The 12,545-nt window shown below is 33.1% G+C and overlaps 1 protein-coding gene across 2 annotated transcripts in view; it reads right to left on the minus strand.

Moving 5' to 3' along the window:
- blow (PH domain-containing protein blown fuse) overlaps window positions 1–12,545 on the minus strand; it is a 76,782-nt gene that overhangs the window by 11,129 nt on the left and 53,108 nt on the right. For both annotated transcript variants that reach the window (XR_012722498.1, XM_075308831.1), the window contains exon 3: window positions 9,130–9,633. Coding sequence is in view for 1 of the 2 variants with exons in the window: in XM_075308831.1 (XP_075164946.1) it covers window positions 9,130–9,633 (504 nt within the window). In the remaining variant the exon portion in view is untranslated. The remainder of the gene's footprint in view (window positions 1–9,129; window positions 9,634–12,545) is intronic.

A 12,545-nucleotide genomic window follows, 5' to 3' on the forward strand; every position in this document is an offset into this window, starting at 1 on the left:
CCAGTCAATATTGCTCAAAGGTATTTTTCAAGTAATTTCTCCGGCTTTCTATGTTAGTTTGAATCGTTTTTTATTGACTGACTTTAAAATATTTACAATGAATACATATTATGTTACAAACTCAATGACTACTATGATAAATATAAAATACTAAAATGCAAAGTTAAGTGAAAATATACATGTTGTATTCGAGATATATCAAATCATAACTTCAATACTCCTCCTCAACATGGATGTTCCATTACAACAAAAAATATTATTTTTATGATATTCCAATCAAATTTACAAAATTAACATGTTTAGTTTTGCAGAGATTTTTCGTCAGTATATCGGCGATCATGTCATTAGTTGGACAATATTTAAGTTCCACCTCCTTATTTCGAACCACTTCCCTCACATGGTGAAATTTGATGTCTATATGTTTTGTTCGATTGTGGAATACGGGATTTTGAGCTAACTTGTAAGCTCCTTGATTATCTACGTTTAATAGAACTGGATCATCACTAATATATTCCATTTCTCTCAACAACCGCCTCAAGTATATTGCCTCCTTTGCTGCATTTGACATTGCCATATATTCGGCTTCTGTGCTACTGAGTGCCACTGTTTTTTGCTTTTTGCTTTCCCAGGATATAGCACATCCATTCATAAAGAATATATATCCAGTATAAGATTTCCGATCAGTATTGCAACTTGCCCAATCTGCATCTGCAAAACCATACAAACATTTTTGTCCACTTTTGAATAACAAACCGTAATTTACTGTTCCTGCTAGATACCGCAGAATATTTTTCGCTGCTACTACGTGTTCAACACGAGGATCTGCATTTCTCTCAGCAAGTTTATTTACCGAATGCAAAATATCGGGGCGCGTCGTTATTGCAAGATACGTCAATGCTCCAATTATTGATTGATATTCATGTTGATTTACTTTCTTGCTATTTTCGTCACATTTAACTTGATATCCTGGCACTAACGGCAATGATGACGATTTGCAATCCTTCATTCCGTATTGTTCTAGCATGTCTTTGACATATTGAACCTGGCTTAATTTTATGTCACCCGTAATATTTTTCCGTTCAATCTCCATGCCTAGAAAATGTTGTAGTCTTCCTTTGTCACTGATATCAAATTCTGCAGCAATTTTTGATTTCAAATTCAGAATTTCTTGTTCGTCCTTGCATGCTATGATAATATCATCAACATATACTGCAACTAAGATGTCCTCATTTTTCTTTTTCATTTTGTATAAACATGGCTCATTTTCGAATGGTTGAAATCCGAAACTCTTCAAAACACCATCCAATTTTTCATTCCAAACTCGCCCTGACTGTTTTAACCCATAAATGGCTTTTCGTAATTTTAAAACTTTTCCTTCTTCAATATTGCATTTTTCTGGTGGCATCATATATACGTCTTCATTTAATTCGCTGTTCAAATAAGCTGTACTTACGTCTATTTGGTGTAAGTGCATCCTCTCCTGAACAGCAATAGCCAGAAGTAATCTAATTGTAGCATATCTTACCACTGGGGAGAATGTCTCTTTGTAGTCGATCCCATATCGCTGACTACATCCTTTGGCTACCAAACGTGCTTTATATCTTTCAACTTCCCCATGCTTATTTCTCTTCAGGGCAAACACCCATTTACATCCAATTGCTTTAGACTTCGGAGGCAGTACCACTTCATCCCATGTACCATTTTTCTGCAATGCACTGAATTCGGCTTTCATAGCTGCTTGCCACTTAATGGAATTTTCGCTTTCCATAGCTTCTGCAACCGTCTGAGGTATATTTTCAGTTCTCATACCATTTAAAACGTTATATATCTTTTTAGGTCTTCCGGGTTTTCCTGTTCGTTGAATCTTCGGTCTTCCAGGACCAACTCTTGGTGTCTCCTCCTGGCCATCAGAACTCGAAATTTCATCGGCTGTTCCAAAATTTTCATCGTCGTTGTTATCATTTTCTAAATTTTCGGATAGCTCCTCTTCAGTTTCAAGCTGATTATCTATGCCTTTATTTTCTACTTGTTCTGCTTGATATTTTTGCAAATAAAATGTAAAACAATCTTCTTTGGGCATTTCTCCAACATTTTCTTGAAATTTATCCTCATCGAATACAACGTCTCTTCTCTCTATCACCATTTTCTGTTTCTTATCGTATAGTCGGTATGCTTTTGAGACTAATGAGTAACCCACTATTATGTACTCTTGTCCCCTTTTTTCGAACTTGCGCTTATAATGTTTATTTAAAGCTACACAATAAGATCCAAATGTCCGTAAATGACTTACATTTGGTTTCTTACCATGCCATGCCTCATATGGTGTCATGTCCTTTATACGCTTCGTGGGACATCGGTTTCTCAAATAAGCTGCTGTCATTATAGCTTCTGCCCATAGTTCATCTTCCACTCCAGCATGTAACATCATTGTTCTTGCCATCTCGACAAGCGTTCTATTGGCGCGTTCTGCTACTCCGTTTTGCTGAGGACTATAAGGAATAGTAAGCTGCCTGATTATCCCACAACTCTTTAGATAATTGTCAAATTCATTGTTGATATACTCCCCACCGTTGTCGCTTCGAAGAATTTTTATTTTCTTGCCAGTTTGTCTTTCTACCATTAATTGAAATTCTTTGAATTTTCCAAATACTTCGGTCTTCGATTTCAAAAAATACAAAAAATTCTCCGGGACTTGTCATCTATGAATGTCAAGAAATATTTAGAACCTCCAACGGATGGAACTGAAATTGGCCCGCAAACGTCACTATGAATAACTTCTAGGATTTCTTTTGCAGAACTTTCAGACTCTTTTGGGAATGGTAATGTGTGTAATTTTCCCATCATACAACTCCTGCACTTTGTATCGTTCGATCCTTTGACGATATTTATGCCCTTTACCATTTCCTTAGATGCAAGTTCATCTAAGCTTTTGTTATTCAAATGGCCGTACCGATTGTGCCAAACATTTGTTGCCATCATAAAGTTCTTTTCGTGTCGATTTTCTACCACAAACATGTCATCAACTTTTAATGCTCTCAATACAATTTCATCAAATTTCGTTCTTATGATAGCTCCAGATTTCGTAAATGTAGCTTTCAATCCTTGGTTAACTGCCTTACTGACGGATATGAAATTAGCTTGCAGTTCTGGCGAATATAAAACATTTTTTAGGGTAACGTCACAATCTTTCGTTTTTATCAATATTTCGCCCCTGCCTACAGCCTTCAAAAAATTGTTACCAGCCAGTGCAATTCTTTCATTATGTTCCTCAAATTCGGTGAATAATTTTCTGTCATTGCACATATGTGCCGTCGCGCCGCTATCTATATACCATTTTGATTTATTTAGCTTACCTGCTTCTGCAATAGCTATCATCGTAAAGGACTGATTTTTGTTCTTAGGCTGACTTGCTTCACAATTGTTGGCGTAATGACCAATTTGTCCACATGAGAAACATTTTCCTTTGAATTGTTTCTGTTTTTCACCTTTACCTTTATAATTTTTCTTTGATACATAACCTGAAGATTTTTTATCCTTTTCACGATTCCTGTTTGATTTTGCTGCAAATGCCTGTTGTTCCGGTAATTCTTCTTTCTCCATTTGACACTTTCTCTCAGCTTCCTCTAGAAGTTTCTGCTTCAATGATGAAAAAGTAGGCAATTTGTCCCTCGTTTCGATTGCTACTACAAAATTTTCATAATGTCTTGGAAGGCTCGTCAATAGCATTATCGTTAAAAGCTCCTCCTGAATCTGTATTCCTATTTCGGCTAATTTTTCAGATATTTCCACAAATTCGTTAAGATGTTGCGCCATATTACCATTTTCCTTCATAGCCAAACACAGCAACTTCTTGTACAATGCCACTTTCTGCATTGGACCTTGAGGTTTGTGAACTTCTTGTAATTTTATCCATGCCTCCAACGATGTGTTGCAATTCTTTATTAAATTTAGCTGAGATGCTTTCACGCTTAAGATTATAGTTGCAAGAGCTTTCTGGTCTTCCTCCACCAATTTTGTTGTTTCGGCATCTTTCTTTGCTGGATCTATTTTTTGGACCCCGCTGACTATACCCCATTGACCACAATGGATGAGCACGCTTCTCATCTGAATGCGCCAGCTTTCATAGTTGCCCTCTTCCAGCTTTTCAATTTGGCAGATGGAATTCATAATTTCAGTCAATTATTCTTTTTTTCACAAAATTTCAAATGTCACAATATTCAAAAAACACACACGCACACGCATATGTTCTGGGCTCATAACCTGTTAGTTTGAATCGTTTTTTATTGACTGACTTTAAAATATTTACAATGAATACATATTATGTTACAAACTCAATGACTACTATGATAAATATAAAATACTAAAATGCAAAGTTAAGTGAAAATATACATGTTGTATTCGAGATATATCAAATCATAACTTCAATATTCTATGCGCCTTTAAAGAAATTTATGAATTGCATACGTGAATTGACGGACAATTCCGTGAGGTTTTGTTATCGATTGTTCACATTTTATACATGGCAAAATTACATTTTCGTCACGAAACAAGAATTTGCGTATGAACTGTTATGGAATCAACGTATAAACAGTCGATAATACCTACTTACGGAATTTTAGGTTCAAAAATAGCCACGCATTTCCTATGGTCTCTTCTCAAAATTAATGTTTGTTAATGCAAAATGTAGATAAGTAGAAAAGGAAACTTTATTATGTGTATGGGAGAAGTAGCCACAATGATTCGATTAGCATGTTTTGAAAAAAAAAAGTTTTGAAAAAAAAAAAATACAATGCTAGCTCGAGACATTTAGCCCAGGTTTGCGCTGGGTACCCAGACGGATAGGCGTGACTGAAATTTTTGAAATTACTCGGGTTTAAATTAAAATAATACGGTTTATCATCATATCCTAAGTTGAACGTGGCAAAGAAGAAGGTGTGAGCTAGGGACTGATTGAAAGGAGAAGTAAAAGAGTCGATTTTTTGATTTTTTTTGCAAGATTTGGACAATTTCGTGGCTAATCTGCTTTTGCAAGAGTTGACTTTTATATTTAATTTTTCCAGATTTCTAAAAAATCGACTATCGGATTAAGTAATTATTGAAAAATCTAATTTTGATGCCGCGATTATCGACTTTTTTGAAAAGTTTTCAGAATTGGTTAGTTTATAGTAACTGACCGTTATTTTAGGCTTACTTGGACTAGTTAGTCCTTTGTGAATTCGAACGGCACTTCATACTACGATTGAAACCACTTAGAGAAGTTATGACTCAGAAATTTCAACAGAATTACTATGAGGGAATAATCCACCGCTGACAATTTTTTGGAGATCGGAGTTTTTCCAATTCAAAGACGATTTTTCAATTTTTCGTTAAAAGTCGATAAATCGATTTTCGACTTTTGTCTCCCGAGTGAAATGGCGACGACTGAGAAACAGTAATTTGTGTAAGACCTGCTGACAGGCCTGTAGGATCAAAATATATACAGTCGATGGTCTCTTCTTGAAATTCCTATTTGGTACCGATAAGGCAGTTTACACCGTATATAGCAAACAACCGATCGTTGGTTGCCTTGGCTGCACGATATATCTTCAAAAAACAATAATCGAATTACCAGTTAATATTGCTCATAGGTATTTTTCAAGTAATTTCTCCGGCTTTCTATGCGCCTTTAACGAAATGTACGAATTGTATACGTGAATTGACGGAAAATTCCATGAGGTGTTTGTATCAATTGTTCACATTTTATACATGGCAAAATTACATTTTCGGCACGAAACAAGAATTTGCGTACACCGAAGAAAGTGAACTGTTTTATAGGAAGAATGAACTACCTCGCACGAAAATTGAACAAAATTTTGCCTCACATTTTGAGATTTCCACAAAGCGTTGTTAAAACCAGGATAGTTTAATGCCCTGTTGTACTTTTTAACTGCAGTTTACGAAATTACATGCTCTCTTAGAAGAAAAAATCAAAAACCATTTTAAACATACAGTAGTTCATTCTTACTATTTTTGGGAATCGTACGAAAATCTTCTTTTGCTTTAGTTAATATTGAACTTATGTGTAAGGTCATTGAACTTTATACACACGTTTAGTTCATAAAATTTTTGAGACATACTTAAAAAAGTAAGATTTCATTAAGCTGTGGAAAATTTCGATAAAAATAATAAAATTTAACTACTAGCTAGAGCTGGAAGCCACCGTGGTGCAATGGTTAGCATGCCCGCCTTGCATACACAAGGTCGTGGGTTCGATTCCTGCTTCGACCGAACACCAAAAAGTTTTTCAGCGGTGGATTATCCCACCTCAGTAATGCTGGTGACATTTCTGAGGGTTTCAAAGCTTCTCTAAGTGGTTTCACTGCAATGTGGAACGCCGTTCGCACTCGGCTGTAAAAAGGAGGTCCCTTGTCATTGAGCTTAACATGGAATCGGGCAGCACTCAGTGGTAAGAGAGAAGTTCACCAATGTGGTATCAAAATGGACTGAATAGCCTGATACATCGAGCTGCCACCTAACCTAACCTAACCTACTAGCAAATAATTTTTTTTTCAATAAAAATAAGTTAAATTTAGAGTTAGTTTAACTACGAAAATTTTTTTGTGTGTATGAACTGTTACTGGGCTTATGGAATCAACATGTAAACAGTCGATAATACCTACTTATGGAATTTTAGGTTCAAAAATAGCCACGCATTTCCTATGGTCTCTTCTCAAAATTCATATTTGGTACCGATAAGGTAGTATATAACATCCAACAGTTCTTTTAATTGACATCGTTGAGCAATATTTCTTCAAAAAACAATAACCGAGTTACTAGCCTATATTGCTCACAGGTATTTTTAAGTACAAATTTGGTTTGTGTGCAAATAATATAATTTTCCATTTATTTTTAATGGGAGCAAAATGTAAAAAGTCGATAATAAAGGTTCGCGGAATTTTAATTAGCAAAACCAGCAATGAATTTATTATGGTTAGCGGTCATTTCTCTGACTTTTTATGTCTGCTTAAGTTCAATTTGCATCTCCAGCGAAGAGGCGCAGATATGTGCCTTTAACGAAATTTAAGAATTGCATACGTAAATTGACGGAAAATTCCGTGAGGTCCTGTTATCGATAGCTCACATTTTACTCCCAAAAGAAATTCATGGGAAAACTGCATTTTGTCAGGAAACAGCAATTTGTGTAAGAGCTGCTAACGGGCCTATGAGATCAAAATATTAACAGTCGATAATATTTACTTAAGGCATTTTAAGTATCAAATATCGCCACATATTCCAATGGACTCCTCCCGAAATTCCTATTTTCTACCGAGAAGACAGTTTACACCGTACATAGCATCCAAACGTTCTTCGATTGACTTCGTTGAGCGATATATCTTCAAACAATAACCAAATTACTAGCCATTTTGCTATATTTTTCCATTTATTTTTAATAGGAGCAAAATGTAAAAAGTCGCTAATAAAAGTTCGCTGAATTTTCATTTGCAAAACCAGCTACAATTTTATTAGGTTACTTGCCATTTCTCTAGCTTTCTATAGCTGCCTAAGTTCGATTTGCATCTTCAGCGATGACGGAAAATATCGTGAGGTGTTGTTAGCGATTGTTCAAAATTTTCTCTCAAAAGAAATACATGGCAAAACTGACTTTTTGCTACGAAACAAGAATTTGGGATGAAAATGTAAACAGTTCTTCTTATGGAATTTTAGGTATCAAGCATCGCCACGCATTTCATATGGGATCTTCCCGAAATTCGTATTTGGACACGTTAAGGCAGTTTAGAAATGTAAACAGTCGATAATATCCATATACGAAATTTTATGTTGCAAAAATTCCAACGTAATTCACACGAACTCTTTATATTGAGTGTCGATAAGGCAGTTTCGACATCCATCACCGTCCTAACAAAAATGTTGATGTCAAGGTTTCGTTCATTTCTTAATTTCGCCAGAACTATATGCCTATGGGATCTTCCCGAAATTCATCTTTGGACACTATGGCTGCCTAAGTTCGATTTGCATCTCCAGCGATGACGGAAAATACCGTGAGGTGTTGTTAGCGATTGTTCACATTTTGCTCTCAAAAGAAATACATGGCAAAACTGACATTTTGCCACGAAACAAGAATTTGCGTAAGAGCTACTTATGGGATGAAAATGTAAGCAGTTGATAATACCTTCTTATAGAATTTTAGGTATCAAAAATCGCCACGCATTTCCTATGGGAACTTCCCGAAATTCATATTTGGACACGTTAAGGCAGTTTAGAAATGTAAACTGTCGATAATATCCATATACGGAATTTTATGTTGCAAAAATTCCAACGTAATTCACATGAACTCTTTATATGGAGTGTCGATAAGGCAGTTTCGACATCCATCACCGTCCTAACAAAAATGTTGATGTCCAGGTTTCCGCCCATTTCTTAATTTCGCCAGAACTATATGACTATGGGATATCATATTTGGACACGATAAGGCAGTTTAGAAATTTAAACAGTCGATAATATCCATGCAGGGAATTTTATATTTGCAAAAATTCCTACGTAATTCACATGAACTCTTCATATTGAGTGTCGATAAGGCAGTTTCGATATCCACTACCGTCCTAACAAAAATTTTGATGTCAATGTTTCCGTTCATTTCTTAATTTCGCCAGAGCTATATGCTGGGATTCATGGGAGAAAACGTAAGTCGATAATGACGTGTTATATCGATTGGACAACTTTAACAAGGGGATAGATCAACTTTTTATGCCATATGTACAAATTTTATTGTGGAATGTAATTGGGAGAATGTGAGCGCTTCATTATGAAATGTAATTGGAAGAATGTGTGCGTTACTTTTATATGTGTGTGAGAACTTTTCGCGAACTTAAGTCAAAGTTTACTGACTCGGTCATATCGACTCACTAGAGAATTCCCTGTACGAAGCCCTTGGCAATATATCAATCGAAGGACAAACACTTTTGTAATTAACAAATTATATACTCTCTTGCATATACCCCTCAAACCCCTCAGACTGGTTCTTTAAATCCCATAACTACAAGACACCCTCAGGACTACTTAAATAATTACAAAATTAAAGCAATACCCCCTCGCTAGGAAATATGAGATATGAAAAAAACAAAATCTTACTTTTCTTGTTATTGGCTGCCGACATATCCAGATATGAGACATCATCCTGTTGGTGTTGTTGCTGCTGCTGTTGTTGTAGTTGTTGGTAGAGATGTGAGGATGGTGAAACTGATTGTTGTTTATCCGGTTGAGATGGCGAAAAAGAACCATTTATGGCCTTCGAGGTGACATGTGTTTGATGATGATGTTGCTGCTGCTGCTGGTGTTGCTGTTGTTGATTTTTTGCTGGTGGCTGATGTTTGATGTTATCTTTATTTGTTTGCCACTGATTTTGCAGACCATTGGTCACCGTTGTCATCCCAATGGGTTTTGGTATGGTGTACGTAATCAAATTCTGTTGATCGAAACTATTCGATTGACATTTGGTGGTACCCAGGCGATTTAACAACTGTTCACATCGTTGCAAAAGTTGTTCCGTCACATCGGACTCAGTCATGAAAAACATATTCGAGGTATTTTCATATTCCGAGGTGGCCAAAGAGGCCCTAAAATAATCGCGAACATCTGTAAGAGAGAAAGAAAATGAATGAAATTCCATTAGACGCAGAAAAAAACTTTAATTAATTGTGAGAAAAATGTATTGTGTCTATTTTTTTTATGACAACAATTAAAATTCATTTAGCAATAAAATGGCGACCGACCGAATATACTCAATATTCGGTTTGATGAGACTTTGAATTGGCTAAGGAATAGCTAAAGTGGGGTGGAACCTACTGACTTGATGCTATTAGTTAGGCATTTTACGTATCTTGCAAATCTCCACATTTGATCATATTTCTGAAATTCTCTTAACAACCAAACTTCACAACTGTTTTTTTTTGTATTATGATTAGGGATATAAATTAAACCTCAGTTACAAACTGAGTGTAAATTTTCACTGAAGAACCTATTTCTCTTGATATTAACCCTCTAATGCCCAATCCCGCCTTTAGACGGGCTTCTTAAAATTAGGAAGCTTTTAGTAAAACACACCTTAAGACAACAAAAATGGGTGAAATAAAAAGAAAACTTAGTAAAATCTGTTCAAGAGGCTTTGCAGCATATACCGAACTCTATCGCATATTTTTTTGTTGTTTCGGTTTCTTGCTTTTGTGTCATTAACATTGAATATATATTCAGCTGGCAAAAAATGGGGAATTAGAGGGTTAAAACCTTATTGGTCTGGTTCATGAGGACCGGTCTAACCTTTACAATTGTCCTAAAGTGTAAATTTACACCGTCAATGATACACCCATGCTAAAGTGATTGATCCCTTCCATACGTTTAAACCAGAACTGAGCCTGGTTCAAGGACTGGTCCTGTACCTGTTCTGGGTTTGACCGAAAATTGTCTAATATTTTCGTTTTCAACGTTATTTCTTTAGAAAATGTAGGTTAAGTATTGTGGTAGCCCGATATTTTAGGCTCACTTAAACTATTCCCTCCATTGTGATACCATAGATTGACAACTCCTCTTTCATCAAGAGTGCTGATCGATCCTCTGTTTAGATCAATTACAAATTTTTTATAGCTAAATCCGACCAGCGTTTCACATTACAATCCACTTATTAACGTTTTGAAACGCCTAGAAATATCACTAGCATAAATCACCTCTGGAAAACTTTTTGGTGTTCGGTCAAAATTGGGATTAAACAGTGGATCCGTTGTGTGCAAAGTGAGCATGCTAACCATTGCATCCACAGTTGCCACAGATGGTAGAATTCTACTAAAATGGTAGATTTGTAGAATTCTTGATTTTTTGGTAAATTTTGCCAAATTTTCCACCCCAACTAAGAGGAGGTACTTCAAAAATTTCCTATAGAAATAAAATTTTAACAAAATTTTCTATAGAAAAAAAAATTTAACAAAATTTTCTATAGAAATAAAATTTTAACAAAATTTTCTATAGAAATAAAATTTTTAACAAAATTTTCTATATGAATAAAACTTTGATAAAATCTTCTATAGAAATAAAATGTTGACAAAATTTTATATAGAAATAAAATTTTGATAAAATTTCTATAGAAATAAAATTTTAACAAAATGTTCTATAGAAATAAAATTTTAACAAAATTTTCTATAGAAGTAAAATTTTAACAAAATTTTCTATAGAAATAAAATTTTAACAAAATTTTCTATAGAAATAAAATTTTAACAAAATTTTCTATATGAATAAAACTTTGAAAAAATCTTCTATAGATTTTATCAAAGTTACACAATTTTCTAAAGAAATAAAATGTTGACAAAATTTTCTATAGAAATAAAATTTTGACAAAATTTTCTATAGAAATAAAATTTAGAAAAAATTTTCTATAGAACTAAAATTTTGTCAAAATTATCTATAGAAATAAAATTTTGATAAAAATTTCTATGGAATAAAATTTTGATAAAAACTTCTATAGAAATAAAATTTTGATAAAATTTTGTATAGAAATAAAAATTTGACGAAATGTTCTACAGATATTTTGACAAAACTTTCTATAGAAATAACATTTTGACAAAATTTTCTAGAGAAATAAAATTTTGACACAATTTTCTATAGAAATAAAATTTAGAAAAAATGTTCTATAGAAAAAAAAAATTGATAAAAATTTCTATAGAATAAAATGTTGACAAAATGTTCTATAGAAATAAAATTTTGACAAAATTTTCAAAAGAAAAAAAAATTACAAAATTTTCTTAAGAAACAAAATTTTGGCAAAATTATCTAGAGAAATAAAATTTTGACAAAATTTTCTAGAGAAATAAAATTTTAACAAAATTTTCTAGGGAAATAAAATTTTGACAAAGTTTTCTATAGAAATAAAATGTTGGCAAAATTTTCAATAGAAATAAATTTTTTTCTAGGAATAAAATTTTGACAAAATTTTCTATCGAAATAAAATTTTGATAAAAAATTCCTATACGAAAAAAAATTTTGATAAAATTTTGACAAAATTTTCTATAGAAATAAAATGTTTTCTCTAGGAATAAAATTCTATAGAAATCAAATCTTATATAGAAATAAAATTTTGACAAAATTTTATATAGAAATAAAATTTTTACATAATTTTATATAGAAATAAAATTTTGTATAGAAATAAAAATTTGACGAAATGTTCTACAGATATTTTGACAAAACTTTCTATAGAAATAAAATTTTGAAAAAATTTTCTATAGAAATAAAATTTTGACACAATTTTCTATAGAAATAAAATTTAGAAAAAATGTTCTATAGAAAAAATTTTTTTATAAAAATTTCTATAGAATAAAATGTTGACAAAATGTTCTATAGAAATAAAATTTTGACAAAATTTTCAAAAGAAAAAAAAAACATTTACAAAATTTTTTAAAGAAACAAAATTTTGACAAAATTGTCTAGAGAAAAAAAATTTTGACAAAATTTTCTAGAGAAATAAAATTTTGACAAAGTTTTCTATAGAAATAAAATGTTGGCAA

The sequence above is a fragment of the Haematobia irritans genome, chromosome 5 (genome assembly GCF_050003625.1).
Source record: "Haematobia irritans isolate KBUSLIRL chromosome 5, ASM5000362v1, whole genome shotgun sequence".
Lineage (NCBI taxonomy): Eukaryota > Metazoa > Arthropoda > Insecta > Diptera > Muscidae > Haematobia > Haematobia irritans.